Source organism: Mytilus edulis, chromosome 3 (genome assembly GCF_963676685.1).
Source record: "Mytilus edulis chromosome 3, xbMytEdul2.2, whole genome shotgun sequence".
Classification (NCBI taxonomy): Eukaryota; Metazoa; Mollusca; class Bivalvia; order Mytilida; family Mytilidae; genus Mytilus; species Mytilus edulis.
Genome location: NC_092346.1, coordinates 87456383 through 87484209, shown reverse-complemented (window position 1 = coordinate 87484209; position 27827 = coordinate 87456383). Strand labels below are relative to the sequence as shown.

General features: G+C 31.3%; 1 protein-coding gene across 1 annotated transcript; it reads left to right on the top strand.

Annotated features, from left to right (window-relative positions):
- Positions 1–253: 253 nt before the first annotated feature.
- LOC139517690 (uncharacterized) lies at positions 254–27616 on the top strand. Its single transcript, XM_071308986.1, has 3 exons — positions 254–707; positions 24402–24480; positions 25788–27616. The coding sequence occupies exons 2-3, from the start codon at positions 24431–24433 to the stop codon at positions 26479–26481; spliced, it is 744 nt and encodes a 247-aa protein (XP_071165087.1). The 5' UTR covers positions 254–707; positions 24402–24430; the 3' UTR covers positions 26482–27616.
- The last annotated feature ends 211 nt before the right edge of the window (positions 27617–27827 follow it).

Below are 27827 nucleotides of genomic sequence, written 5' to 3'. Positions count from 1 at the left end.
ACTATTGACTTTGAATACATATTCTAGCAATATATATACGGAACAAACCTCACAATATCTAACAAAACTGTAATAGAATTCATAACACTGTTGCAAACCAAGAAAATAACCCATAAAACACATTTTATTATCATATCAAAGTTGGACGCTAGCCTGTTATAACAAAGTCAATAGCAGACTTTGTATGCTCACCGCACATTACTACTTTTGAGGAAGTGGTTTATGCCAGCATGATCAATTGTACAGATAAATCCACAAGTCAACTGAACAATAAACATGTCGCTCACAACTATAATGAATGAAGAATCAAAAACTATTGGCCATCCTATTGGCAATTAATTATAGCAAAGAAATACAGTACAAATACCGTTGGGTGACGATAGCGTAATCTATTTCATCGTTAAGCATATGATATATATACAACGGAACAACCTAAAGTCGTCAACAGCAAAACATTAAGTTTATTTTATGTCATTAGAGAAGAATTGGTTCTGGAAAATTAGAAACATTTTTCATGTTAGATTAATAGTAAAATTTTTAATGTTCAAATATTAGTAACGGTACTTACTTTATTCACAGTGTTCGCAATAGAACGATTAATTAGCTGTTTATTACGTTACCGCATAATTAAGGATACTATATAAATTATCGCTAGCTGCAGTTACGTTCACTTAAAATCAAGGCAGTAAACAGACGGGAGGTATAAGGTAGGTTTACTTCACATCTTTATATTATTCAGTTTGGAAATATGTTTTGTGAATTATTGAATAATCAAGGATAAAATATAAATTGATATATACCAATAGCCTTAAAAAAAATTAAACACAGAAGATCTACAAACTTAAAATTTTCATAAAGAGCTGAAATGAAGTGGACATTACAATTTTATTTTATCATCAAAATTTCAACAAATGTTGGAAATACAATATTTTCTGTGCTCGTATATTGCAATTGCACATTATTGTGTGACCAATCTGTAAAAACTTACTGTTCTGTTATAAATTGGACATCTCCATGTGTAAGCGCTGAGGGTTTAACTTACCATCAACGAAGAACTAAAATTAAATCGGCTGTTACTGCGAAATATTTCTCTCATCATGTCGTAATTGTTAAATGAAAGTCACATTTCTTCATCTATTTATGCTATGACTTTTTGTCTTTTTTTAACATTTGATATATATTTTTTTTATTAAACCATTTCAAGTCACTCCAGATAGTGAATTATACAAGAATGGTCAGTTTGGAAAGACATAACAGCCATGGTTTTGTTTATTATAAATAGAGATAATCGTATCAAGCACTTCTGCATTTTCTTTTTCAATGACTTTTTCATTAAGCGACGTTCAAGAAATACATAGTAGAAACCATCAAAATCGATTATAATATTGAAATTGATAGTTTTTAACAATGTGGGTGCGTGCATGCACTCTATCATTTTAAAGGCAAGCTTGGAAATTCGAACTATATTGTATGAATTGTTGGTTTTATTCAAATAAAGTACATTAAGTATCATCTGCCCGTAGTTTGCACTAAGGTTACAACTCTGTACGGGCATGTGACGTGTTTGGCTGTTTTTTTTAGAGTATTCTTTTCTCATGTATAAATTATTATTACGTATTTATAATAGACATAGGAAGATGTGGTGTGAGTGCCAATTAGACAACTCTCCATCCAAATAAAATCTATAAAAGTAAACCATTATAGGTCAATGTATGGCCTTCAAAACGGAGCCTTGGCTCACACCGAACAAAAAAGCTATAAAGGGCCCCAAAATTACTAGTGTAAAACCATTCAAACGGGAAAACCAACGGTCTAATCTATATAAAAAACGAGAAACGAGAAACACGTATAAATTACATAAACAAACGACAACTACTGTACATCAGATTCCTGACTTAGGACAGCGGGATTGAATGTTTTATTGATACCAAACCTTCTCCCTTTTTCTGAAACAATAGCATAACATCACAACATAGAAAACTACACGATAAAATATCAATTGGAAGGCTTAACTCAATCAAAAAACGTAAATTAACACACTATGAACATATTTATCTGTTAAGTTAATGCTTCTTAAAACGATAGGTCAATACAATTCAGAGATTTAAGTTTAAATCATACTTAATAATTTGATATTTTAAATTCTTGTATATATGATAGAAATACAATTTTCTCTCACTTTAATATGGATCATAATTCAAAGATTACTCCGAAGCAATATCTATCTCATAAATTAAAATTGACATATTGAAGTACTCATATGATATAGTTCGGACAGTCATGCAAGGACAATTAAAGTCATATGAAACGAGTGACTGGTAAATTTTTTTTATCGAATTCTTGAAGCATTGCATGTATATATCATTAGTTAAGTCTCTGTGCACGATTTTATCATTTTTTACGCATCGTTATATTATAATCATGAGAAAAAATGTATGTCGGTGTGTTATAATGTGAAAAAATACGGCTAGTTAATTGTCGTGTTTTGAAACTGTAGTTATAACCTTAGTAAACAATCAACAAAGAAGCATGTTTATTGAGCACGTGTATAACATGTACACTAAGATAATAGTTTATTTCAATGACAGATCCATATGTATTGTGAACACCGGATTTTTACGAGAAAGGTCACTCTGAGTTCACTGCATACGGAAAACATATCGGCGGATCGTTTAATAGAAGCAAACAATTAAAAAAAGTAAATTTCTTCTAAATTTGGACAATTTATAGAATTTTCTTCCGAAAAAAGTATGTACATAAATTTTATAATAAAACCTGCCATTTAGTTATAAAAACATATGCATAATATATATATGATTTGAAATTTCATTTGACTTTAATTTTGTGAAAAACCTTTCAAATATTGACATTTTGACCTATTTTATATAAATAATTATTACGTCCGTTTGATGAAATGTAACACAAAAGGTATCAACTGTAATGCACAAGATGCACTTTCCGACAATTAATGTATCTTTCTTGACACTAGACGCCGACATATTTGAAAGAAATACTGCAGGTATAATCAAACCCGGACAGTATCTGAATAAGGAAATTTAAATTTATTTTCTTAAATGTTTACCACTAAAGACATTTGAGGGTATCATCAACTCAGTAGTAATTAATTCGTTACTAATATGATTTATAACAATCCTCTCTTAAACAAATTCCGTTAATAAATTTTGAATTTATAAACAAAAAAATGGTTTCAACTCTCTCGGATACAGTTCACCTTGGACGAATTTGGCTTTTTAGTGCCTTTATGTCATAAAAATCTCCAATTGTTTCCGTTCTTATACATCCTTGGCATCCAACTATTGGTGTTTAAGCGTTCCTGGTGGAGGTTAATACACAAAGCGATTCCAACTCAAGAACTTTATTACGCGGTGATTTAAATTTTTGTAATAAATTCAAGATATTGATGATGAATAAAGGATTTCTGGAACATTGCAAAAATGTAGACCATAATCGGATAAGTCATTGGAATCATAAACCCACACAGATCTAAAAGAGCAGCAACACAGACGTATAACTTAAAACTGCATGCATTTAGAAAGTAAGGAATTGTGGCAGGTGTTTAAAAAATAAAATAACAAAAATACTGAACTCCGAGGAAAATTCAAAACGAAAAGTCTCTTATCACATGGCAAAATCAAAAGGATATCCTTAAAGTATCTAGTGTTTGGCTAAAAACACCAAAGATGACCATAAACACGTGCAAGCAGATAAAAACATATTTTATCTACATAGCTTACTTTTTACTATTTTGTTTTATATTTTGAGTTATTCCTATCTATATTCAGGTAAACGCAACACTTTTTTGTACAACACGTTATTTAGCCAAACTCATTTTGACCCAAATTGTTGATATTCACCTTATGGAATGAGCTGTTGTTTAAACTATTTTTTCCCGATATTATTAGTAGTTATATCACAATATTTTGTCAACTATTGATATTAAAGCGAGGTACCAATGCTGTACTATGCCATCAACATTTTCATTTTTTTTTTTCATTCTTAACTAAGAAGAAACTTGTTTATAATCTGAATATTGTGGCTTGTCATCTATTTTCCGCAAAAATCCAAAGAGATACTTCTCGTATAACACTATGCAGAAATTGATATGAATAATTAATACAACCGCAAAACATGTGTTTGGTTGGTGCTACTTTTCAATGGTTATTCGTTAGGTCTATTGTGATTTTTAAAAGGTCACTTTTCCAACTTGTCAATGGAGATTTTCAATTTTTCTTCAATGACATACCAAACACTCACAAGTTTCACCTGTATATGCTTTCATTCTGAAGCGAACAAATAGCTTGAAAACGACTAATGTGAACAGTTGTCTCGATTCCTGACATGTCATACCCAATGCAGTATAAGGACTTGTATGTGAAATAAAACTTTTAAAAAAATGTTCACCAAAACAGAGAAAAAAAATAAAACAATATTTCTTTATTCCATGCATTCGAAGTCCGATTAAAACAATGTTTAGCTTTAGGAAAATAGGTTTAACACCTATTGAGAGTTGAACATAGCTTAAAATTAATCAACTCTTGTAAAAAAAAAAAATTAAAACAAACATGATAAATATACCACAGGCGTGTTTATTATTATATCAAAATAACATCTCAAGCGATATTCATATCTTAAAAATGCTGAAAAATTTATAATTAACAAATTATTGCCATTGATACCAACAAAATAACAATTATATTGGAAATGAAATCTATGGAATGCACTTGTGATTTACTGATATCACTCAGAGCAATCTAAATGTGTTTATGTCCTTGAATTGTAATTTTACTAATACGTATAATTTGTAAACAACTTTTGTACAACACCTTATTATTATTATGCACATAGCAGTTCAATGCTTATCAATTTTTAATTGATCATCTTCGTTTAGTTTGCATCCAAAATAAAATACTTTGAAGTTTAACTAAACAACCTTTCAGAAGTAGCTTTAATGTTTTCCTCTTGATTGTTTTATCAAACAAAGAACAACAAAGAAAATACTATTAGTTCTGTCTCTGTCACTCTCGATAGAATACAAAGGATTGCATATAATTTCGAAAGAATTAAGCGGACGGAAAAATGACCATTGGTGGAAGGGAAAATGATTCACAATTAAATCTGTTGATTAAGACTGCCAGTCTGACACCAGCAGATTATTTCCTAATTTACTCTAGACGTAGAACTGAAGTATTACTCGCAAGGGAATGCTTTATTGCTACCACAAGACCAAATTTCCACTCTGGAGTCACATCCATAAACCTCCAAAGACAGATTATATTTTATTGAGTAGGTGCTCTACAACCCCCACTTTTATTACAATTGACTGGGGAACACAATGTACATAATTCAATTCTTCCAGGGGACAGCATGTTGACATGTATAACATTTGTCTTGTTATTCAGATGAATTTGATTACACAAACGTCTACGAAAACGAATTTGTTTCATTGCTGTATCATTAAATTGTTCCACTTAGTGCTTTTTATCACATTTGTTAGAGCTGTTTGAAACTTTTTGTAACATATATGCTGATCAGGGTAGAAAATTATTCAACACTTTGACTCAAATCTAGTAAGCTGAATTGGAGAACTTAGCAATTTAACTCTCGCTTTATTGCACTGTTTAATTTTACTGACGGTTTTACTTTTACATTTTTTTCAACAAGACTTCATAATATACATTTTCGCAGGTCGGAAGTCAAGAAATTAGGTTTTAACTGTCATTGCCGATTGAAAATACTTGTAACAAGTTAGAAATTTATTTGTATCAATGTTACTACCGTTAAATGTCGGTTTTATATATTTCTGACTTCCTTAGATATTGATAAAATAGTGATTCAATGTCAATATTTGAGTTCAAAGCTTCATTAAGGTGTATGTAAATTGCAACATTGGATATTAAGACAGATCAATTTTCATTTTCAAAGCATTCTTGTAATTATCACGGACGATTGTTTTCTTTAAAGTGAAATTTATATAAAATAAGACACTCCTTCCTTTTAAACATTAGTTTGACCGATGTTCTAAACACATGAATTTATTTTAAAGAACATGCAAACTATCGACTACAAAAAAACACAAAAAATCGGGCAATAAACTATCGCTTTAGATTAGTCTTTAAGCAAAATAGACCAGGTTGAATTAAATTTTATAAGACATAAGAAAGGAATTAAAAAATTGCGGTTCAAATATTACATTGCTGACGAAACTACTATACAAAACTTGTTTACTTTTACTGTTTCATGAGTGGATTGGTCTTTAAAACAAATTATATTAAACCATTTGAATATTGAATACTTACATTAGCGCTAATGCATGTAATATTGTCTTATTGTATAGCTGATTTACTTTTAAGAAATTCAACTCGTCAAAAATAAATAATTCATGAATTCATATGTCCCCTTAATATTACATCACATCGAATGAATCTACTTGTATTGTAAAGGATATCGTATTCCATTACATAAACTAATGTACAGTGCCTAGGAACTTTGATATGATAAATTAAAACGTCAACGAATTCATATTTAAACATGTAACTTGTATTCATAAATCAATACATACAAACATTCGCCCTCATCCTTTAACTAGGAACGTCCAATGTAAAAGAGAAAAGCAGTAGAATAAAATCATTTGTGTTGGTACAAGAGTATTAACAAAAAATGGTCGACTTTTAGTACTTTATCGGAATGTGACATACAGTGTTATGTGTTCCAAAGTATGATAGGTCATCAACCTTGTTGTCAGACTATATATGTTGACAGATGTTGCCTTGATTATACAGAGAAAAAGCATCTTAATGTGAATAGAAGACACATGAGATCAAAACAAATTGAAAAAAAATATGAGGAGATAGCTCTTGTTAACATTCGTTGATAATAAAAAGAATAATTGGGTCACAATATGTTTTTTTTTCCTGCTATAATTTATTTATAATAATTCAATCACACGATAAACGGGATGATTTCAACTTCCCAATTATCAATTTCAATTTTCTCAGCAGTAACATACCCTCTGCCCCTTCGTATGGTACATATCTCAATTGATACGTTATGCTCGTGCTTGTTCACACTATACGGACTTCATATACATTAGTGTGCTCCTTACGAAGAAACTGCTCCAACAAAGATATAAGGAGGACAGATTTTTAAAAATGACACTCCGAAAATTTTACGGACATCATCATGAATTGGTTGATCCCTACGATGCGTCTTTGTCCAAACTAACTAAGGACATTTTTACAACGTGTTAGATTGTGGTTCGTCATTACGTCATCTGATCTTTTAATTACCGAACGTGTCTTATTCCCGATTGTGACTGTTTTGCTGAGTGTGAATTCACATTGCTATATGACGTGTCACGGTACTTTTCTATCAAAAATTCATGTATCTAGTTTTGATGTTATATTTGTTATTCTCCTCGGATTTTGTCAAATGTCTTATCTTTTGTAGTTGTGAATCTTTTCTTTTTTTTCTATTGTATTCTTGTGTTATGGTAAAGATAATTAATCACCAAGTTCATTTATAGATTTTAGTTTGGGTCAACTAAATTTATACGATATATTTGGTTTACAGTTTGATTTAAAAGAAACACCGACATAGCTAGATAAAACAATTAATTATCTTATTACTACCACACTTTGATAATAATAAGTATTTTATTTTCATTGTTATTAATAAATGGTACATCAGTATTACAAACCTAATCTTGAATTCTATCCTAATTCTATCCTTTTTAGGGAAATTTTTAGAAATTCCAATGTGACGTCACTTTGTTCGTTAATCGCTTTGGCTAACTCGACTGTGAATTTTTATATGCTGGTTTATGTTGTTTTATGTATTCGTTTTTATTCTGTAGTTAGTCACCACTTCGGTTTTATCATGTATATCTATTGTATAGTCATTTATAAAAATTTACTGTTTGCAAAAGTATGATTTATTCTAAATAATAAGGATGATCTTATCCCAGGCAGAAAACCCTAGCCGTATTAATCACAATTTTTGGGATGTTTTGGTCCTCAATGCTTTTTAGCTTTGTACTTGTTTTGTCTTTCGAACTTTTTCATCTGAGCGTCACTAATTAGTCTTGTGTGGACGAAACGCGCGTCTGACGTATTAAATCTTAAACCTGGTACCTTTTGTAAGCTATTATTCGTGTGTTTCTCTGTTCTATATGTTCTCCCATTTATTTGTATTGTAGTCCTGTCATGTAATGTTGTCATTTTAATGTTATATTTAACATTGCCATAAAAGCGGGAGGATTGGCATGCCACACACCCAGGTTCAACTCACCATTGTTTTCTTAAAATGTCCTGTACCAAGTCAGGGAAATGGCCATTGTTATATTATTGTTCTTTCTGTGTGTGTTACATTATAATGTTGTGTTTCTGTTGTGTCGTAGTTCTCCTCTTATATTTGATGTGTTCCCTCAGTTTTAGTATACTACTGTTGCCTTTATTTACACCCCTAAAGTACGCAAACAATAAAAAAAAAACTACGACATCAATGTGGCGGATGACATCCATTCACCACTTTAAAACTAATTTGATTGTTTTTAACAAATATTCTATTAAACGTATGCTAGCATCCAAATGAATGTATCTATTTATTTTGAAATCTTTATGCTGTGTACTTGACTCTAACGGCACAATTAATTGCTTTTCACGATTCACATATTTAACCAATTTAAAAGCCACTCATTTAAGGGATTTCAAACATCCAATTGTTTGATATATTTCTTTATATGTTTTTCTTTTAAACGTCTTAAAACGAAAAACATCTAGTTGATAAAACTTAAAAAAAAAAAAAAAAAAAAAAAAGAAGATTTTCAAGGCTATGTATTTGACATCGCATCTTATGAATATAGAAAAAAAAAAATTGAACCATTTATTTGAAAGTTCCTAGTTCTTAGACTTTATCAATTGTAAATTTTATATTTGCATGGTCTTTTATCATTTTGACATTCGGTAAGATCATAAGTATCATTGATAGAATAAAAGGTGAGCCCCACTGTCAACAAATATGTTTACCAAAGTCAAAACAGAGAACATAAAATCGTGACATTGGTAAGATCTATTGTGTCTATTGATAACTTTACAAAATAAGTTGTACCACGATGTCCGTTACAGGAAATTGATAAATGCAGAAAAATCAATCTTCATCGCCACAAATACTTCAAATAATGTCTTCTTTAAGATTTAACTAGGTTCATTATTCCATTAGTAAATCATTTATAAAGTAAAATAAAGATACACTGAAACGAATTCCCTCAAAGTCATTTGAATTAGGGGAAGTTGTAAAATTTTGGACCTATTAGTATAATGTTTATGAAGTTACATTTCTCTTTTAGAGAGGTAAATAAAAGCATTAACGATCGAATGACATACATTTTCCGATGATCTGATTTTTTTCTATCAGCTGTGTATCCAAAGTTTAATTTATTTATATAAGTTTTAATTCTTTTCTTAACTTTGTTCCGTTAAGTTTTCGCTTATTGCTTTACATTTTGTATTTGCACTTCATCAAAAGGCAGATAATACAATTGTTCTGTCCGAGTTTATACATCTTGCAGTTGAAGAATAATGCTTTGACGCAAAAATCGTGTACATAGTTGCTTTTATAATATTTGTTACGGTAAAACTCTGTTTACGCACTTGTTTACAACACAACAAAAGAATTTTTAATTTGATAAAAATTACTTCTTTGTGGCCCACTTGAATTAAATGTGATTGTTTTAAACGAGTCATTGATCCAGAGTTAATTTTACAAAAATCGTTGTCACTACAATGCACAGCAAGTGCTAACCGACATCTAATTGAGTTCATGCAAACCGAATAAATGACCAACTGGTGTTCTTTCTGACTCGATTAAACGGTTGATTTCTGTCTAATTTTAAGAACAGAATTACGAATGTATCATCGCTTTCTCGAGGAACATTAATCAATAATGGTATCGGTTGGCCTACAATGATAAACCATTATATTCCAACGTCCATGATTTAAAGTTGATACGACCCACACGAATTGTATTCGTTTAGAGATCCTACGACAACATTTTTTTTCTCTTGGACGGAACATTCCAAACGAATGTACGAGTCTTGATTATCGGTTAAATACATTATTATTGCCTTCTTTTTTTACACATTTTCAAGGAAAATATGTTACTACTTTTGTTATTACAATATTGATTACTGTATCATAAGGAGCAGGTTTTATTCTCTTCGGATTTTGTCTAATGCTTAGTTCGTGTATGTGTGTGTTACATTTTAATGTTGTGTCGTTATTCTCCTCTTATATTTAATGCGTTTCCCTCAGATTTAGTTTGTAACCCGGTTTTTTTTTCTATCGATTTATGAGTTTTGAACAGCGGTATACTACTGTTGCCTTTATTTAAACCAGTGTTTTGTTTCCTTTTGAACTATACTTAAAATTGATAGATCAAGCTGATGGTCTTTCTTTAAAAATCATAGGACGGAAAATTACCGAAAGAATGTTTGTTTTCGGTATTTTCAACAAATCTACAAATTTTGGTACCACTTTTTATTACATATTTTTTCCTGGACGAATAACACTGATAAAATGGTTTATAGGATAGCATTACATTCTAATATCAATTGTTTATTTTCATTTCATATAGGATAATTTTCTAGTAAATTTGAGTATAAGAGCTACATTTCGTAAAGCCGAAAATGTTTGGAGTTGTTCTTCACTAACAACTCTCTGCACCAACTAGTTATAGACGCGTCAAAGTTATATAATTTTTTCAAGTAGGATTCTAAAGTTGGTAGAAAGTGTTGTCTGTTTTTCTATCCATTTATATGGGAAGGAAAGAGGATTCCTGTAATCCTATTTTGATATTATCAATATATCTTATTTTTGATTGTTGGTTACTTAACGTTGCTTAATATACCGTTTAAGCTTAACTATATTAATTGGTGGCCTTCGGCTGTTATTTGCTTTTTGGCCGAATTGTTGTCTCTTTTACATATTCCCCTTGTCCATTTATGAATGATTGAAATATTTTATTTTACATCTCTTCATCCTCTTTACTTTCACTAGTTTCCATTTTAATTCCAATGTTTAAATCAAAACTAAAACATCTAACTGATCTATGCAGATATTAATGATATATGAATTTTATGTTTTACTTATTATTATTAAAAATATAATTTCTATACACTTTTTAAATAAAATAACAATTTCAATACTAAGACAAGCAAGATAAACTACCACATTATGACAGTTATGTAACGCAATAAAAATATGTCTTTCATAAGAAGTATGAAAGATTGCCAGTTTTCATTGATAATACATCGACGACGCGTTTGTTTTGTGACACTATTAGTAGACACTTTGGATTTTTATCATAGCAGTTAAGAGGAAATTGTTGAACAGTATACACATTAAAGCTATAGCATGTATGCACTTTCCATGATTATTACTTGTTTATATGGATTCCTCATTTATCTTGACGAGAAAATTATCATGCAACACACTCTTATAGACATTCTGGTCTTTTCAACACTTAATAACAAAAACTGCTTAATGATAGGACTAACATAAAAGAGTCATTTCTGCATCAAAAGTGCCCGTTTACAGTCTGTTTTAGAAACTTAAAATGGAGTTTCTTATTCGAAATGTATAGTCTAGTTACATAGACTATTATTCCCCATTTTAATGACTTTAGAGTAAAAATAATTTTATTAACCATTTAAGTTAAAGACCCATTTATTCTAAAAAAAAATATCCTTATTATCTCATTAATAATTTACAATGACTTCCTTTATTAGCAATGTTTTATAGAACGTAATTAAGTGTTCATTGTGACATTCGTTTTCCAACTTTCCAGGGACGATTAACAAGTGTGACCTAACTATATATTTTTATATGATACGTATCGATGATTATCTTCCGATGGTTATCGCAAACAAGGTGCTATGGATGCAACTGAATCATACTTTTAATAACTTCATGTAATAATTACATAGGAAATTGTATTTTTAAATACACTCATGTAGATCATTCTATTAATAATGTAAGCTATAAGTTTTTATTTAGACGGATTGAAGTAAGCAATGTCATATTTGTCTGTATCATAAAAGATGGAGTGACAAATAAAGGCAACAGTAGTATACCGCTGTTCAAAACTCATAAATCCATGGACAAAAAAATAAACTCGGGGTAACAAAATAGAGAAAAAAATCTAAATCAAACACAAAGTTGATGTTGTATTCTAAGCGCTATACCGAAGAAACTTAATCGAGAACGAGGAAAGGAAAACATTTGATTAGACAAATGTCATATGAACATACGGAAATATTAAAAAAAATCTATAACCAACATCAGGTATGGTCAAATTTGCTTGAGGGAGTTAGAGTTTTGGTGAAATTGCAAAATGAAACATTCATACAAAAATAAACCGACAAAAGAGAATTCCATGGTGCAATCTATCTTTAGATAAGGCAACAGTTATACAACAAGTTAGATCCATGGGACAAAACAATGATCCACAAATATAAGAGGCATTACATTTTGTAAACGAAACTGCGAACTGTCTACGTATTATCTCAGGTCATCAATACCCGCACTGAAGTACTTCATTATCAACACGGTACAAGTATTTTAGCAATGTACCGCGTGTCACTAAGATCGGATGTGCGTTTTTTGATTTAGCGAAGACAACATTCCATAAAAAGTCAGATGAATTTATTAATATTACAAAGAAATGTTAGGTTTAACAACATATCATTTCAAAGTTGTAAATTTGTAATGATATCGAAAGAGCATATTTAGCGTGGTGTATAAATGTACACCAGTAAGGATTCACAACTGCAAAGCAAAAACACTTTTTGTGAATAATCAGAGCTCTTTAGATTTTTGTTATAATTAATTGGTGTTTTTTTAAAGTTCATTTCAATTAAAGATTTTTGACAATTTTATTTTAATACAAAGACCAAAATAATATATAACAAGCGATAAAAATACTACGTTTTTAAACAGCGTTTTGGTTTGAAGTTAAAATTTAAAGAATTCATCCTTTTACAAAATTTTCAGTTGAGACGTATACCACTTTTTATGTTATGGATTAACATTTTAGGCTTTCGCAGTATATATTTGTATTGCTTCGGCATGTGTTCAAATTGAAAGCAATTTAGAAATATTCTCACCCACGAGTATGATATAGCATTAATTAGACCACGAGTATGATATAGCATCAATTAGAAGCTAGGAATCAAGCAGTAATCTCATCAGTTAATTTGCAAAGAACACCTAATTGAATTAAATCTGATAATTTGATGAAAGATATACCAGAGAGGTGTTAATTTCTTACGAATAAGACATATGATTCTGATCATCAATTTTCTTGACAGATTGATACTAGGGTGCTTTCGATGAAGGCAGTAAATCGACTTCGTTTCTTAATGACTATTTTGAGAATGAAAAGCCAGCTATGATTAAATGAACCTCAAACTCATTCATTTGCTCGTAACATCTTGTGGCTGATTTCATTAGAGTGATTCCAGTGTATTCATTACAAATTAACTCCAAAATTCAGATTGCTTCTCTGTTTACATCATTAACTTCGTCATCAATACCGAGAATTTTCGTTTTCAAACGAGGCTAATATTGTCTGACCTATGCTGTTCGTATTTATATAAATGATTTGGAAGTGTTCATTAAATTGGCCCATGTGACTTTACTATGGTAAAAAAAAAGTGCGCAATAAAAGTAAATAACTATTATGATGCTGCCGTAAAAGCAAAACAATTCAATTAACTTTAAGAGTTATGTCCTCGGTGAATGTCCTTAATGGTCAGCATCAATAAAACAGTACGTACTGGATTTGCAATGTTCGATGTCCGTTGTGTTTCTTTTGTGTCGTTTGTTTCCTCTTATATTTGAGTGTGAATTCACATTATTATAAGAAGTGTCACGGTACTTTTTCTATCGCAAACTCATGTATTTAGTTTTGATGTTATATTTGTTATTCTCTTCGGATTTTGTCTAATGCTTAGTTCGTTTCTCTGTGTGTTACATTTTAATGTTGTGGCCTTATTTTCCTCTTATATTTAATGCGTTTCCCTCGGTTTTGGTTTGTGAATCGGATATGTTTTTTTCTATTGATTTATGAGTTTTGAACATCGGTATATTACTGTTGCCTTTATTTGTGCTAACATTCCCAAGTAACACATAGATCAAAAGTTGGAAAACCCGATGGATCAACCTTTACCGGCCAATCATCTCACAAAACATCAGAAAGATCCTATGCTACTCATAATTTACAAAATCCTTCTGATAAATTGATAATAGGAACTTACCTTTACCGGAAACTCAAAAAGCAGAATTTAGGAAACCCTTTGTCTTAACCATTGTGAGGTCCTCAATGGGCAACATATGAGTAACTATTGAATGAACATTTACATACACTCGTAGAGCAAAATGTGGGAAGGTCTTTTATTAAAAAAGAAAGCAGTTAAATCCTTGAAATGAACTAAGATGTAATTCCCTTGTACATGGCATACAATTTCCTTGATACACTATCGAGGACAGATAAAGTTTGTATTATTAAGGTTAATACTGTAAGAACAATGCATCCATTTCACAATGGTATAAAGAAAATCTGTGACATACAGTAATGCGACTGAAACCATCAGTTTATAAACAACGAACAGACATCCTGGGCTAAATATACAGTCCTCACTATAAAAATGATCAAATATGAGTATAAATAATGTGAAATCACAAAACAACCGAATCCTAGGAAAATTGAAGAAAGGAAAGTTCCTAATCTAATGTCAAAATCAAAAGCTTAAACACATCAAACGAATGGATAACAACTGTCATATTCCTGAATTAATACAGACATTTCCTTATGTAGAAAATGATGGATTAAACCTGCTTTTTATAGCGAGCTAAAACTCTAACAAGTATGACAGTCGCATCAAATTCCAATTATATTGACAACGATGTTTGAACAAAACAAATAGACATCACATGTCAAAATTTCAAAAAAGGGAGACAACAGTCAACATTGCGCTTTAATCTTTATCTCTATACAAGCAAACAAATATGAAACAAAGAAGCACAAAAAAGGGTATTTAGACAAAGCACATTAGTAAATAGGTACAGACCATTCAGCCATATCTTATCCTTGTTGTAAACTCTTGTAGTTTCTTTAATATGGATTACTTAAAATCTCATATAACATTTATTATGGAAAATTATTCTAAATTTTTGAAATACGTATTCCAAGTTCATTAAACATTTAATATACCGGTAAGGTCGTCAATTTTTAGTTTCCACATTTAAGTGTTTGTTACCTTCTTAACATCAATTTAATGCTGGTGCAGTTTTAAAATCGGGAAGAGTCCTCCTTCCTTGGCTGTCTGTGTATTGTTTATAGCCCTGGTTCATTTTTACCACTGCTGGTGGAATGTTTCGACCCCAAGGGGTCACCAGCCCAGTAGTCAGCACTTCGGTGTTGACATGAATACCAATTATATGGTAATTGTTATGTATAAACTGTTTGCAAAAGTGTAAATCATTCGAAATACTAAGGATTTTCTTATCCCAGGCATAGATTACCTAAGCCGTATTTGGTACATTTTTTTTTTTGGGGGGGGGGGGGGGGGTCTTCAATGTTCTTTAACTTCATATTTGTTTGGCTTTCTACCTTTATCGATCTGAGCGTCACTGGTGAATCTTATGAAGACGAAACGCGCGTCTTGCGTATCAAATTATAAGCCTGGTACTTCTGATAACTATTATAATAACATCCAAAGGTAAATCTACTGTGGTGATCAAGCTTAACATAGTGCTCACTAGATAGCTTACATAACTCACGATGTCACAGTTGGTGTAACTGATGTCATGTTTCTAAACATTTTCTTTCCAGCTTTGTAACTACTGTTTCTGAATTCTGTCTATTATTTAAAGTGCATTAATTACTCGAAATGCCCCTCAGCACTTATTTTAGTTCTATTTTTTATCTTTGATTTCGGTTCCTTGAGAAAATTCCTGAGTTACACTTTTGAAACTACACTTTTCTTCTCTAATCCTTACACTCCTCATAAAATCATATGGGATCGCCATTATGTCTGCATATTTTGCAACGTCTTTACAACCTACCTCAATCTCAAAACGCTTCTGATAATCCACTAATGGTTGCTGTTATTTTACCATTATTCTGTCGTGCGCCTATTCCATCCAACATCGATGCTATGGTTCTCAGTATATTGTCATATCCTACTGTATATCTACATCTTTGACTTTTGTTGCTGAATATGCGAGTAACACACATGAAAAAGAGTTGTAATTAAGGCTTTCAGATTCATTCGCAGAACCAGAAGTTGTTAAAATCAAATGTCTTTGGACTTTTTTTTAAATCTTGAAGAACCTTTTCTAGGAAGATTACAATTGAAACCTCTAAAATCGCACCGGGTATGTCAGTACAAAGTAGTCATGATTAAAGAAATTGAGATAAGTTAATTAGTTTACTACTTAATGTAAATAAACTGATTTTGTTTTCGTTAAACAATGATGATTTCATTTATATAAATCAATATTCAAAACAACGGATATGGAATAAATTGAATTTTAACAGTAGTAGCATGTCTTCTATCAAATGTTTCTATTACTGTCTATCAAGCAAATTACAGTCAACATTTCCTTTGGAATACTAAGAAAGGTTTGAATGCAAATTAATATGAATAACAGACACGTTGTTTATATCAATCAGAAGAATACCTGTCAGAAAGATCAAAGATGGATAAGATGAATGAAAAATATATGAGGTAATCGTCAACCACCACGCCATATAAAACAAACTACAGCATCGAGAGATCATCATTCGGTCTTAAAAATTTAATATTTGATATCTGTATCGCTGCAGTAAAATTGTTTGTGATTAAAAGTTCAACTTGTGATTAGCAAACATGCGACCAATGAACAATCTTGGCAATATTTTCCTCCATTAGAAGAAGCAGACAGAACATAAACATCAGCGATAGGAAAATATGGTTATGATGATTTGTCTTGTTTGTCTAAAGATTCGGTGCAGAGATCACAAAGCCAAATTTACATGTGAAACACATATCACTTTCAATAATAGATTTTGTATAAGAAATATTTGTGGTTTATTTAGGAAAAAATCAGGATTATTTAGAAAGAATATAAATTTTTAAAATCTGTAGACAATTTTTGAAATTTCTAACTATAGTGATGTTTTATAACAGTATGTCGTTGAGAGGTTCAGCCACAAGCCTAAATAGCAGTAAGGAAGCAAATCTAAAATATTGGTTTGTAAAACTTCGTTCTTTCTTTATACATTGACATTTCTTTTTATGTCATCGTTAGAATTAAAAGTAGGAAATTAAAGTACGTTTAATAGAAGGAAATTAAAAAAAAATTACAAAGTTAATTTTAAAAAACATCTTCTAATACATGTTACCCTTCGTTATACCGGTTAACGGAGTCAGTAACCAGTGTCTTCAAGATGACATAATTGACAATGTTACACATATTGAATTTTTGTCTAAATATAAACACATAATGTATGATAGTAATCGTAATTATCGTATTAAAGCTTGAGAGATCTTCTATGGTTTATAGAAATCCATTCTGTGTGGACAGTTGACTCATTGACAATCATTTCACATCTCATTATTCCTATAATCAATGTATTATATAACCGTTTAAGGTGTTTTAGATTATCCATATGGTTGCATTTCTTGAAATTTTTTCATTAAAAACGTGGCAGCATGATGAAAAATTGTCATACAATTGCAACCATAACTTATAGGAATAATATCAAATGAATGACATATATTCAACTAATGTACCTGATCTCATCCAAAGTTTTTTATTGGGATTCGTCTGGCTTAGTCTTTGATTTTCCATGATGAGTTATTTTGTCTGTTCCATTGTCAGACAGTGTATTTTTGAGTGTGTTTATCCCTTTGGCATCTTCCGCCAAGACTTTTTGTAATCTAAGTACACTCTTCTTTCAGAAAGAGAACCGAAACTTGAACTTACTTTTTATTTTGAATGTACTTCAATTTAGTTTGCAGGTACCAAATGAGTTTGGAATATGTATCAAATCCAGAAAACAAACACATTTACATTCAATGGTCATACTCTAAAATACTGAAACAAACACATTCACATTCAATGGTCATACTCTAAAATACTGAAACAAGAATGACAAACAATCAAATACTATGTCGCTACATTCAACAATACAAATTCAATTTATTGGGTTTACAGGTTTTCCATCCATTTTCCAGGAACACATTTTTCAATTTTGATTATTGACATAATAAATTTGACAGGGGCAATCGTGTTTGACGTTTTCCTTTTTGAACATCGTGTTGTAGGTATTAATTCAACTTATGACTTGTGATTCCTCTTTGGTATCTTCTGTCCATATCTGTAAAGCTTTCATTTATACACTGAAGTATATGAAAGAAAGAAATAGAAAGTCACATATAACTTCAAAAAAAAATGTATTTATCAAATATTAGATAAATATTGGCCTGTGACATAAACATATAATTTCAAATTTAAATACAAAAAATCAGTTAATTCTTCGAGTTAGTGTACATTAAATAACAATTTATCAGGTGTCTGCTGATTTTATGTTGCAGACAAAACTTTATAATCTGTCTCTTTCAATCAAATACCATTTTATTTGTAATGTAATTGTTGTAGCATGTCACATAACATTGATTTTAACATCAGATTATAGTTCTTACGGACCAAGTATGAACATTTCTCTATATACATTTGTAACTGTGATCCATTCGTTGAGTCAGAATCTTCTAATTAGATAATCGTTAATCAAGTGATCAATAGATGGACTTGTCATTTTATAAGTCAGGTGATATACTTGACCATGTAATTCGATATATATTAAGAATGCTTCGAAGGACATCTAAAGATAGTTGTGGACCCAGGATTTTGTCTATTGGAAAATAATTCAAGACCATTTTACCATGAAACATAAGCTAACTGAAAAATACTAATCAAAGAACACAAGTAAAATGTGTGTATATATGTGTGAAAAGGAGAACGATGATTGGTTACAAAAATTACTTAATGATTTTTAAAGTATATAATAACGTCCGTGGCTCCCGTTTTTTTAATTTTATTTTTATATTCAAAGTGGAAAGCCAAAGCGTTAATCACGGTAGAGGTTATCAGGCGCAGATAATATTACATATGTTAAACATTTAAAACAAGTTTACTTAAGATCAGACACACCTTGAGGATTGTGGTATATTAGAATAAGTTCATTCAAATGTAATATGGAAATTAAAACAAATTGATAAATCTTGGATGTTTCTACAGACCAAACGAGTTTTAACTGCAAAGATTTCAGGAAACAAATGAAAATAGTCTAATTTCTCAAGCAGGTTATCTGTGATCGGATTGCTTGATTGGCATTCTTAACTAAGCAATATTTTATTCTAGTTCTCTGGTTTTCATCACTTCGTACTTATAGTAGAACTGTCCTCCTTAGGTTGAAAAGTTTCTTATAAAGACGACCGATATTCAATAGTGTTATATTTGTATAACGTTTGCAGCCATGGTCAATTGAATAAGAATGAATTAATTGTTCGAAATTTCATGGCCGTCACCAGTAGCCGATTGATCACTTTTTTATTTATATAAAGCAGTGTACTGTTTGTTTACTGTTGGCTTGAATTAGATATGAAATTATATTTTTGATATTTTGAGCATTACATTTCAATAAAACATGCAAAAAGAGGGCGGATGTGTACTTATAAAGGTGCATCCTTTCATCTAAATATTTATAACATATAGTAGCTGTAGCTTGACTTTTAAGTTTCTGATGAAAGAAATCCGACTTAAAACATACTAGTGATATATAAATGTGAATGAACCGTGAATTTTTATTCGGAGCTAAATGGAGCTAACGAGGTAATGAAGAGATGAATAACAAAAATACAAAACTCCAAGTTCGTAAATTCAAAATTCAAAACAGAATATGCTGATCAAATGGCAAAATTAAAGGCTTTAAAAGGCTATAAAAATAGCAAAATCACAAAAACAAAAAACAAAAAAAAAAACGAATGAGTAACAACTGTCATATTTCTGACACATTTTGTCAGGGAGGTTATATACCGATACTAATATGGGTATTTTGTAACATTTTGAACTGAATACGATATATATCTTCCGAATTGTTCGAGTAACACTTTGGAAAAAGCCGTATTTATGGCATGTATAATTTGGCATGTTTTTCCAAGTCTATACACAGGAAAATGAGTGTTAAATGAAATATTAAACAAAGCGTAAAACTTTAGGTTTATAAATTTAATAGAACAGAACTACATAACTACAAAATGAACACAGCTAAAGAAAATGCTTTCATATATGAATCTAACTATGAACTATAAGTAAACGTTACATTTTTATAAATCATATCAATTTTGATATGCGTACGACGTCACATTGACATCTAAAATGGTCAATATAATGGATTTGATGAGACTTTCAAAGTTTTAAGAATATATTATTTTCTGCAGATATAATTATAAATATAGTTATAATCAGATTTCCCCTTTCATTAACCGAAAACTGTTAACTGCTTAATTATCAAAAAGAGATCAACATAGTATAATTTTATGAATAGAATTAAGTGTGACTAACTTTTTTTAAACTGTTTTTCTTTATCAAATGGTTGATGGTCTCTTATTCAAATGAAGTCAGAAGACCCCTGACTCTGAATGAATCATAATGAATAGTGAATTGCTAGTTTTGTTCTGAAATATTAACAAATTATTTTTTCTTCTTCAACGGTTATGAGTTCTGACTACTCAATGATAAATATCTAGTGTGAATGTGTATTTTGTACTCAACGGACTTGCTTAATATTGAAAAATATGAATCACCGTTTCACCATTCCATTGACGGTGTACAACTAATGGCATACTAGGGTAGAAAAAGAAAAACTAGTTTCAAATGTAACAATCTTGATTAAAAACAACACTTTTGTTAGATTAAATTTGTACTGTAAATAATAAAATGAATTAAGACTAGATCTAATCTCAATAATTTGATGAATTCGTCGCAATCCTTTGTTTGATATCGTCTTATTATTTTATTCTTGGAAAGATAAGTGCCCTGAGAATATGATGATTGCAAGTAAATATAGTTCAAGGGAAAGTTCCCAGCGTTCAGGCATATTCATTTTTCGATTAATTTGAAATTTAAAGTATAAATTTAATTCGACTGTCTGGTCTCTGAAAAGATGTAAGAAACTTTCCCACAACTCTGAACATCTAGGTTGTTGTAGCTATATTGTTTATATCCTATATTGCAGTTATTTTATACCTCAGATACATATATCTTTCATTGTACTAAAGCTATAGCTATGTTGCTGTATTATTTTCATATCTAAGCTTCATATATATGTTTCATTGAACCAAAGCTATAACTAATATATATATATATATATATATATATATATATAAGTACGTTTGAGTCAGTGACAACCCTACAACAGATGTATCCATCGGATCGTCATCAATGATGGTGATACATGGTTGTGTACATAATGTATATACAACTCGTCTAAACATCAACCCAACAATGTTAGATCTGTAAATTTGCTTTCGCAAATTTTTGGTTCTTCCCTCGCCGGGATTCGAACCCATGCTACTGTGATATCGTGACACCAAATCGCCTGCACTGCAGCCGTCCCGCTAGACCACACGACCACCTGGGCTCTCAAAAAAAAGAGCTTTCGGTGGCCATATGTTACCTTTCCACGTCAGTTTTAATCTAGCGGCGTACTACAGTACATGATATATAAGGCATGAAGATGTAATTGTTACAGATCAGCTAAATTATCTATAGTAAAGGATCCTACAAATTAATGTAAGATACAGTCACAGAAAATAATTATATTCATAAGTACGTCTGAGTCAGTGACAACCCTACAACAGATGTATCCATCGGATCGTCATCAATGATGGTGATACATGGTTGTCCAGGTGGTCGTGTGGTCTAGCGGGACGGCTGCAGTGCAGGCGATTTGGTGTCACGATATCACAGTAGCATGGGTTCGAATCCCGGCGAGGGAAGAACCAAAAATTTGCGAAAGCAAATTTACAGATCTAACATTGTTGGGTTGATGTTTAGACGAGTTGTATATACATTATGTACACAACCATGTATCACCATCATTGATGACGATCCGATGGATACATCTGTTGTAGGGTTGTCACTGACTCAGACGTACTTATGAATATAATTATTTTCTGTGACTGTATCTTACATTAATTTGTAGGATCCTTTACTATAGATAATTTAGCTGATCTGTAACAATTACATCTTCATGCCTTATATATCATGTACTGTAGTACGCCGCTAGATTAAAACTGACGTGGAAAGGTAACATATGGCCACCGAAAGCTCTTTTTTTTGAGAGCCCAGGTGGTCGTGTGGTCTAGCGGGACGGCTGCAGTGCAGGCGATTTGGTGTCACGATATCACAGTAGCATGGGTTCGAATCCCGGCGAGGGAAGAACCAAAAATTTGCGAAAGCAAATTTACAGATCTAACATTGTTGGGTTGATGTTTAGACGAGTTGTATATACATTATGTACACAACCATGTATCACCATCATTGATGACGATCCGATGGATACATCTGTTGTAGGGTTGTCACTGACTCAGACGTACTTATGAATATAATTATTTTCTGTGACTGTATCTTACATTAATTTGTAGGATCCTTTACTATAGATAATTTAGCTGATCTGTAACAATTACATCTTCATGCCTTATATATCATGTACTGTAGTACGCCGCTAGATTAAAACTGACGTGGAAAGGTAACATATGGCCACCGAAAGCTCTTTTTTTTGAGAGCCCAGGTGGTCGTGTGGTCTAGCGGGACGGCTGCAGTGCAGGCGATTTGGTGTCACGATATCACAGTAGCATGGGTTCGAATCCCGGCGAGGGAAGAACCAAAAATTTGCGAAAGCAAATTTACAGATCTAACATTGTTGGGTTGATGTTTAGACGAGTTGTATATACATTATGTACACAACCATGTATCACCATCATTGATGACGATCCGATGGATACATCTGTTGTAGGGTTGTCACTGACTCAGACGTACTTATGAATATAATTATTTTCTGTGACTGTATCTTACATTAATTTGTAGGATCCTTTACTATAGATAATTTAGCTGATCTGTAACAATTACATCTTCATGCCTTATATATCATGTACTGTAGTACGCCGCTAGATTAAAACTGACGTGGAAAGGTAACATATGGCCACCGAAAGCTCTTTTTTTTGAGAGCCCAGGTGGTCGTGTGGTCTAGCGGGACGGCTGCAGTGCAGGCGATTTGGTGTCACGATATCACAGTAGCATGGGTTCGAATCCCGGCGAGGGAAGAACCAAAAATTTGCGAAAGCAAATTTACAGATCTAACATTGTTGGGTTGATGTTTAGACGAGTTGTATATATATATATATATATATATATATATATATATATCTATTTTTCCTCTTAAGTTTTAACTGACCATTATACCTCAGATTTGTATTTTTACTTTCTGTTACTCTTAATTTGAGTCTTTATAATCGACTAACGATATTTTAACATCGGTAAACTACCTTCTCCTTAATACCTTAGATGTGTATGTCTACTGTTATTTTTACTTTAACTTAGAACTTTTTACTTCCCTCTTATACCTGAGCTTTGTATTTTGACTTTCCGTTTCACATCAGCTACGCGTCTTACCTTTTTTATTTTTTATACTGTGTTCCACTCAAAAAGAGTTTATTTGTATTATTCATATATTTATATATATCCTCTCATTTTTTTGTTTTTAAACTTTTGTTATACCTGAGCTTTTCACTTAAAAAAATCACAGTTTTCTGTTTTATTTTAAGAATTTTTATTCTTTTAATACTATTACATTAATATTGTATTCTAACAATATTTATGTTCGAGTTGGAGGGTTGGAATGGGTACCGAAGGACTTTTTTCTGACCAAAATTTTCATTTTTTTTTCCGAGTCATGTTTATTCATTCACCCAGAATATTAAATGGTCGTCCCTGGAATTTTTAAACGCTACACTTAAACTGGCCTTTCTGTCGTATCGTTCAACATATCGTGCATAGAGCTTTCAATGCGATGGTTCAACTTTTTTTATTTCAAGTCCTTGTTCTAGTAGCTTTCTTTCCAGCAGAATTCTACTTTCAAAGATATCCTTTGATATATTAATTATGTTCTCATATTTCATAGGTCACTTTGTCAGTTTATCTCTAGTATTTTAATCAATGGATAAACCATTAACTTTGCATGGTAAATTAATACACATGTTATGGTTTATATTTCAGGTAAAACAAGTGCTGATATAGAAATACAGATGTCACAGTTTGACTTTCTACAAATGGGTTACATTTCATTTCTTATTTTGTAAGTAACTATTTTTGTTCGTTTTAAGAATAGTCGTAAATATGACATATATGATAATGCACAAATAAAAGACTTTTTTGCATATTATAAAATAAATGAAATAAATAAAGGACAAATTCTGCTGGATTTATATCACATAAGATATAAACAAGTAAAAGTGGTATGATTGCCAATGAGAAAACAATCAACCTGAGTTAAATGACGTGAATGAAAGTAATCAGAGGTCACTGTACGTTCACAATGAACAAACTGCATGCTGATAATCAGTTATAAGAGGACCGGTCATAACAAAGCTATCGGCATAATTTATTACCAAACAAATTAACGAAAAACAAATTTGATAGACATGAAACAGCGATATTCACATATTTGTGACTGCTTAATCTTACCCAAGCCTTGAACAGTGGTGGAACAGTACAACATAAGATCAAACTGTAAATAAATTAACTCAATAGATCAAAAATAAGTATCATTATTAGTTTCATACAGACGTTTTAAGACGTCCATCGATGAATGTAAAAAAAAATGTAAAATTACAAATGAAAAAAATGTCAGCAACATGCAGAAATATGTAGCGCTGAATAAATTTTTATATTTTCAAAATGCGTTAAACTTTGAACAATGTTTTAAGTGCAACTTTAGAGGCACGCTTTTACATCTGGATTTTACAGGCATATTTTGTTATCAAATAATTCGTGTCTGTGTATAATGGATCGCCGTTTGGTTTTGGTTCACTTCAATGTTTCTGTTCTTCCTTTGTTTTCTTATTATATGTAATGTGTTGCCCTCAGTTTTTGTTTATAACCCGGATTGTTTTCTCTCAATCGATTTATGACTTTTGAACAGCGGTACACTACTGTTGCCTTTATTCTACTTCTTTTTTTATGGTGACAATGTGAGTGAAACCCGCGATAAATGAATATTGGATATCCCTCTTGACTAATCGATATAGAAATTAGTAATGTGCAAAATGTAATGCCTATCTTTAAAATAATTCACGAATTATGGATATAGGTGTATTTACTTTACTAGGTCCTGTGAACTATTTACACGACTCATATGATACTGTACCTTAAAGAAAAATACACGAAAAAAAACAAGCAGTCATAAAAACAAAACACGGAAAACGAAAAAATTAAGTATAAAGATATGGTATGAAAGGATGACCAGTTCCTCCTTGTCGTGTTATTCATGAAAATTCGGAACAATTGATCATTCATTTTATCTTAACAAATATAAATCTTAGAAGCTATCAGTAACAATGACACATGAATTAGATAACATAAGTTTTTTTTTATTCTTTTCAGATGTCTAGTACTAACTGCTTCCACAGAATCTAACAACGATGTGGGAGACGAATTTATGGACGAAGATATCATAGATACAGGAGACATAGATAAACGTTTATTTGAAAGACTAGCAAGCGGACTTGTGGGAAAACGACCCTTTGATAGATTAGCTAGTGGACTCGTAGGGAAAAGGCCATTTGACAGATTAGCAAGTGGGCTTGTAGGAAAACGTGAATTCGATCGCTTAGCAAGTGGTTTAGTTGGAAAACGCCCATTTGATAGACTAGCAAGTGGTTTAGTTGGTAAAAGGCCATTCGACCGTTTAGCTAGTGGTTTAGTTGGAAAACGTCCATTTGATCGATTAGCAAGTGGTTTGGTTGGTAAAAGGCCGTTCGACCGTTTAGCTAGTGGTTTAGTTGGTAAAAGACCATTTGATCGTTTAGCAAGTGGTTTAGTTGGAAAACGTCCATTTGATCGATTAGCAAGTGGTTTAGTTGGTAAAAGGCCGTTCGACCGTTTAGCAAGTGGTTTAGTCGGAAAACGTCCATTTGACCGACTAGCAAGTGGTTTAGTTGGCAAAAGACCTTTCGATCGTTTAGCTAGTGGACTTGTTGGTAAAAGGCCTTTCGACAGATTAGCCAGCGGTTTAGTAGGAAAACGATACATGGACCCATTAGCTTCTTCACTTGTTGGCAAGCGAGACAGTCAGTGAAAATACGATTAATGTAACAACTAGCCCGTTTCTGGTTAAGTTAGTTGAATATATAAAATAAAAGTTTTACAACGTTTAATACTTGGAAACAAAATTGAATTTGGTTTCTAAATGTAATCTTGAACGACATTTTCGAAAACAAACTTTATAATTTTTTTGTCTAAAACAAATACTTCAGAAGAGAAAAATGTCGATTTATTGATTTGTGTAGGTTCATGAGGATGAAATTATGTATGTTTTCTTCTGAAAAACGAAAGTTCAGCATCCACCTTAAACGTATAAATATGCAAAAATGTTAAAATTTTGATAAACATAAAATAAAAGTTAAATACAGAAGTCTTATTCTTATATTCAATAAAATGAAATAAAGAACGTTGCAATAACACTTCTTTAAATCTTATATTTCCAAAGTGCAATCAAACGAAGACAGAATTTCGATTAAAATCATGTTTGGCATGCAATATCTCCGAATCGTGAAGGATTAAGCGCTCGAAAACATGTTTAACTATACTGCATTTCGTATTTTTATGTTCAATATTACGAATTTGTTATCCAGTGGTAAGTTTCAAATTAAACTGTTCGTTTTCTCTATTCTTTGATAGCCTACTATACGGTATGGACTTGGTTGCTCCTTCTTGACGGGCGTACGGTGACCTGTAATTTTTCGTTCACTTTGTAATCTTTGTTAAATGTTTATTTTCTCATTGTCAATTACATCAAAGATCTAGAAATCTAAGAATATAAGTTGAAACCACTCGACTATTCTATATCATCCAGTAATTTGTCTATTAGTAGTATTTAAGACGACATTATTACTGCTAATTTAACAAGTTTTACAATATAAACATATGTAATACATAAAGTTCAAGGCTCTTATAATACGGTTTGCCTTAACGCAATAACTCTTAAAACAATTCAAACTATTGATTGGTATTGTGAAACACATTTCTGTAAATGATAATAGAAGATGTTCCAACCTTCTCAGACTATAGTCGTCTGTTAAGGCAACGTTTGTGTCCTTCAAGTTTCAATAATTACAAAAGCCTTAGTATAAAGACGTCACGTACTTTGATTGTGTTACATCTTGTTGGTGAATATAATGTTTTTAAAGAATAAATCTCTGATAACATTTATAGCACTGTCTGTTTGATATCTGTACCATAACATTTAAAAGCCCAATACATCAACCAAAAATGCTACAGAAAACCTCGAGTCAGAGTTATCTATTTTCTTATTACAATAATGCAAATGGCAACTTTAAACTTCATCTATTTTTGTTGTATTCACAGGAGTCTCCTTACAAACAACAGTTACAAATATTACATACACTAAATGTAGTTGGTTTA

Bases quoted from the DNA above. Each gene is read 5' to 3' on its own strand.
- LOC139517690 (XM_071308986.1), top strand. From the start codon at position 24,431: ATGTCACAGTTTGACTTTCTACAAATGGGTTACATTTCATTTCTTATT. The intron at 24,481-25,787 runs GTAAGTAACTAT...TATTCTTTTCAG, and splicing joins TACATTTCATTTCTTATTTT to ATGTCTAGTACTAACTGCTT.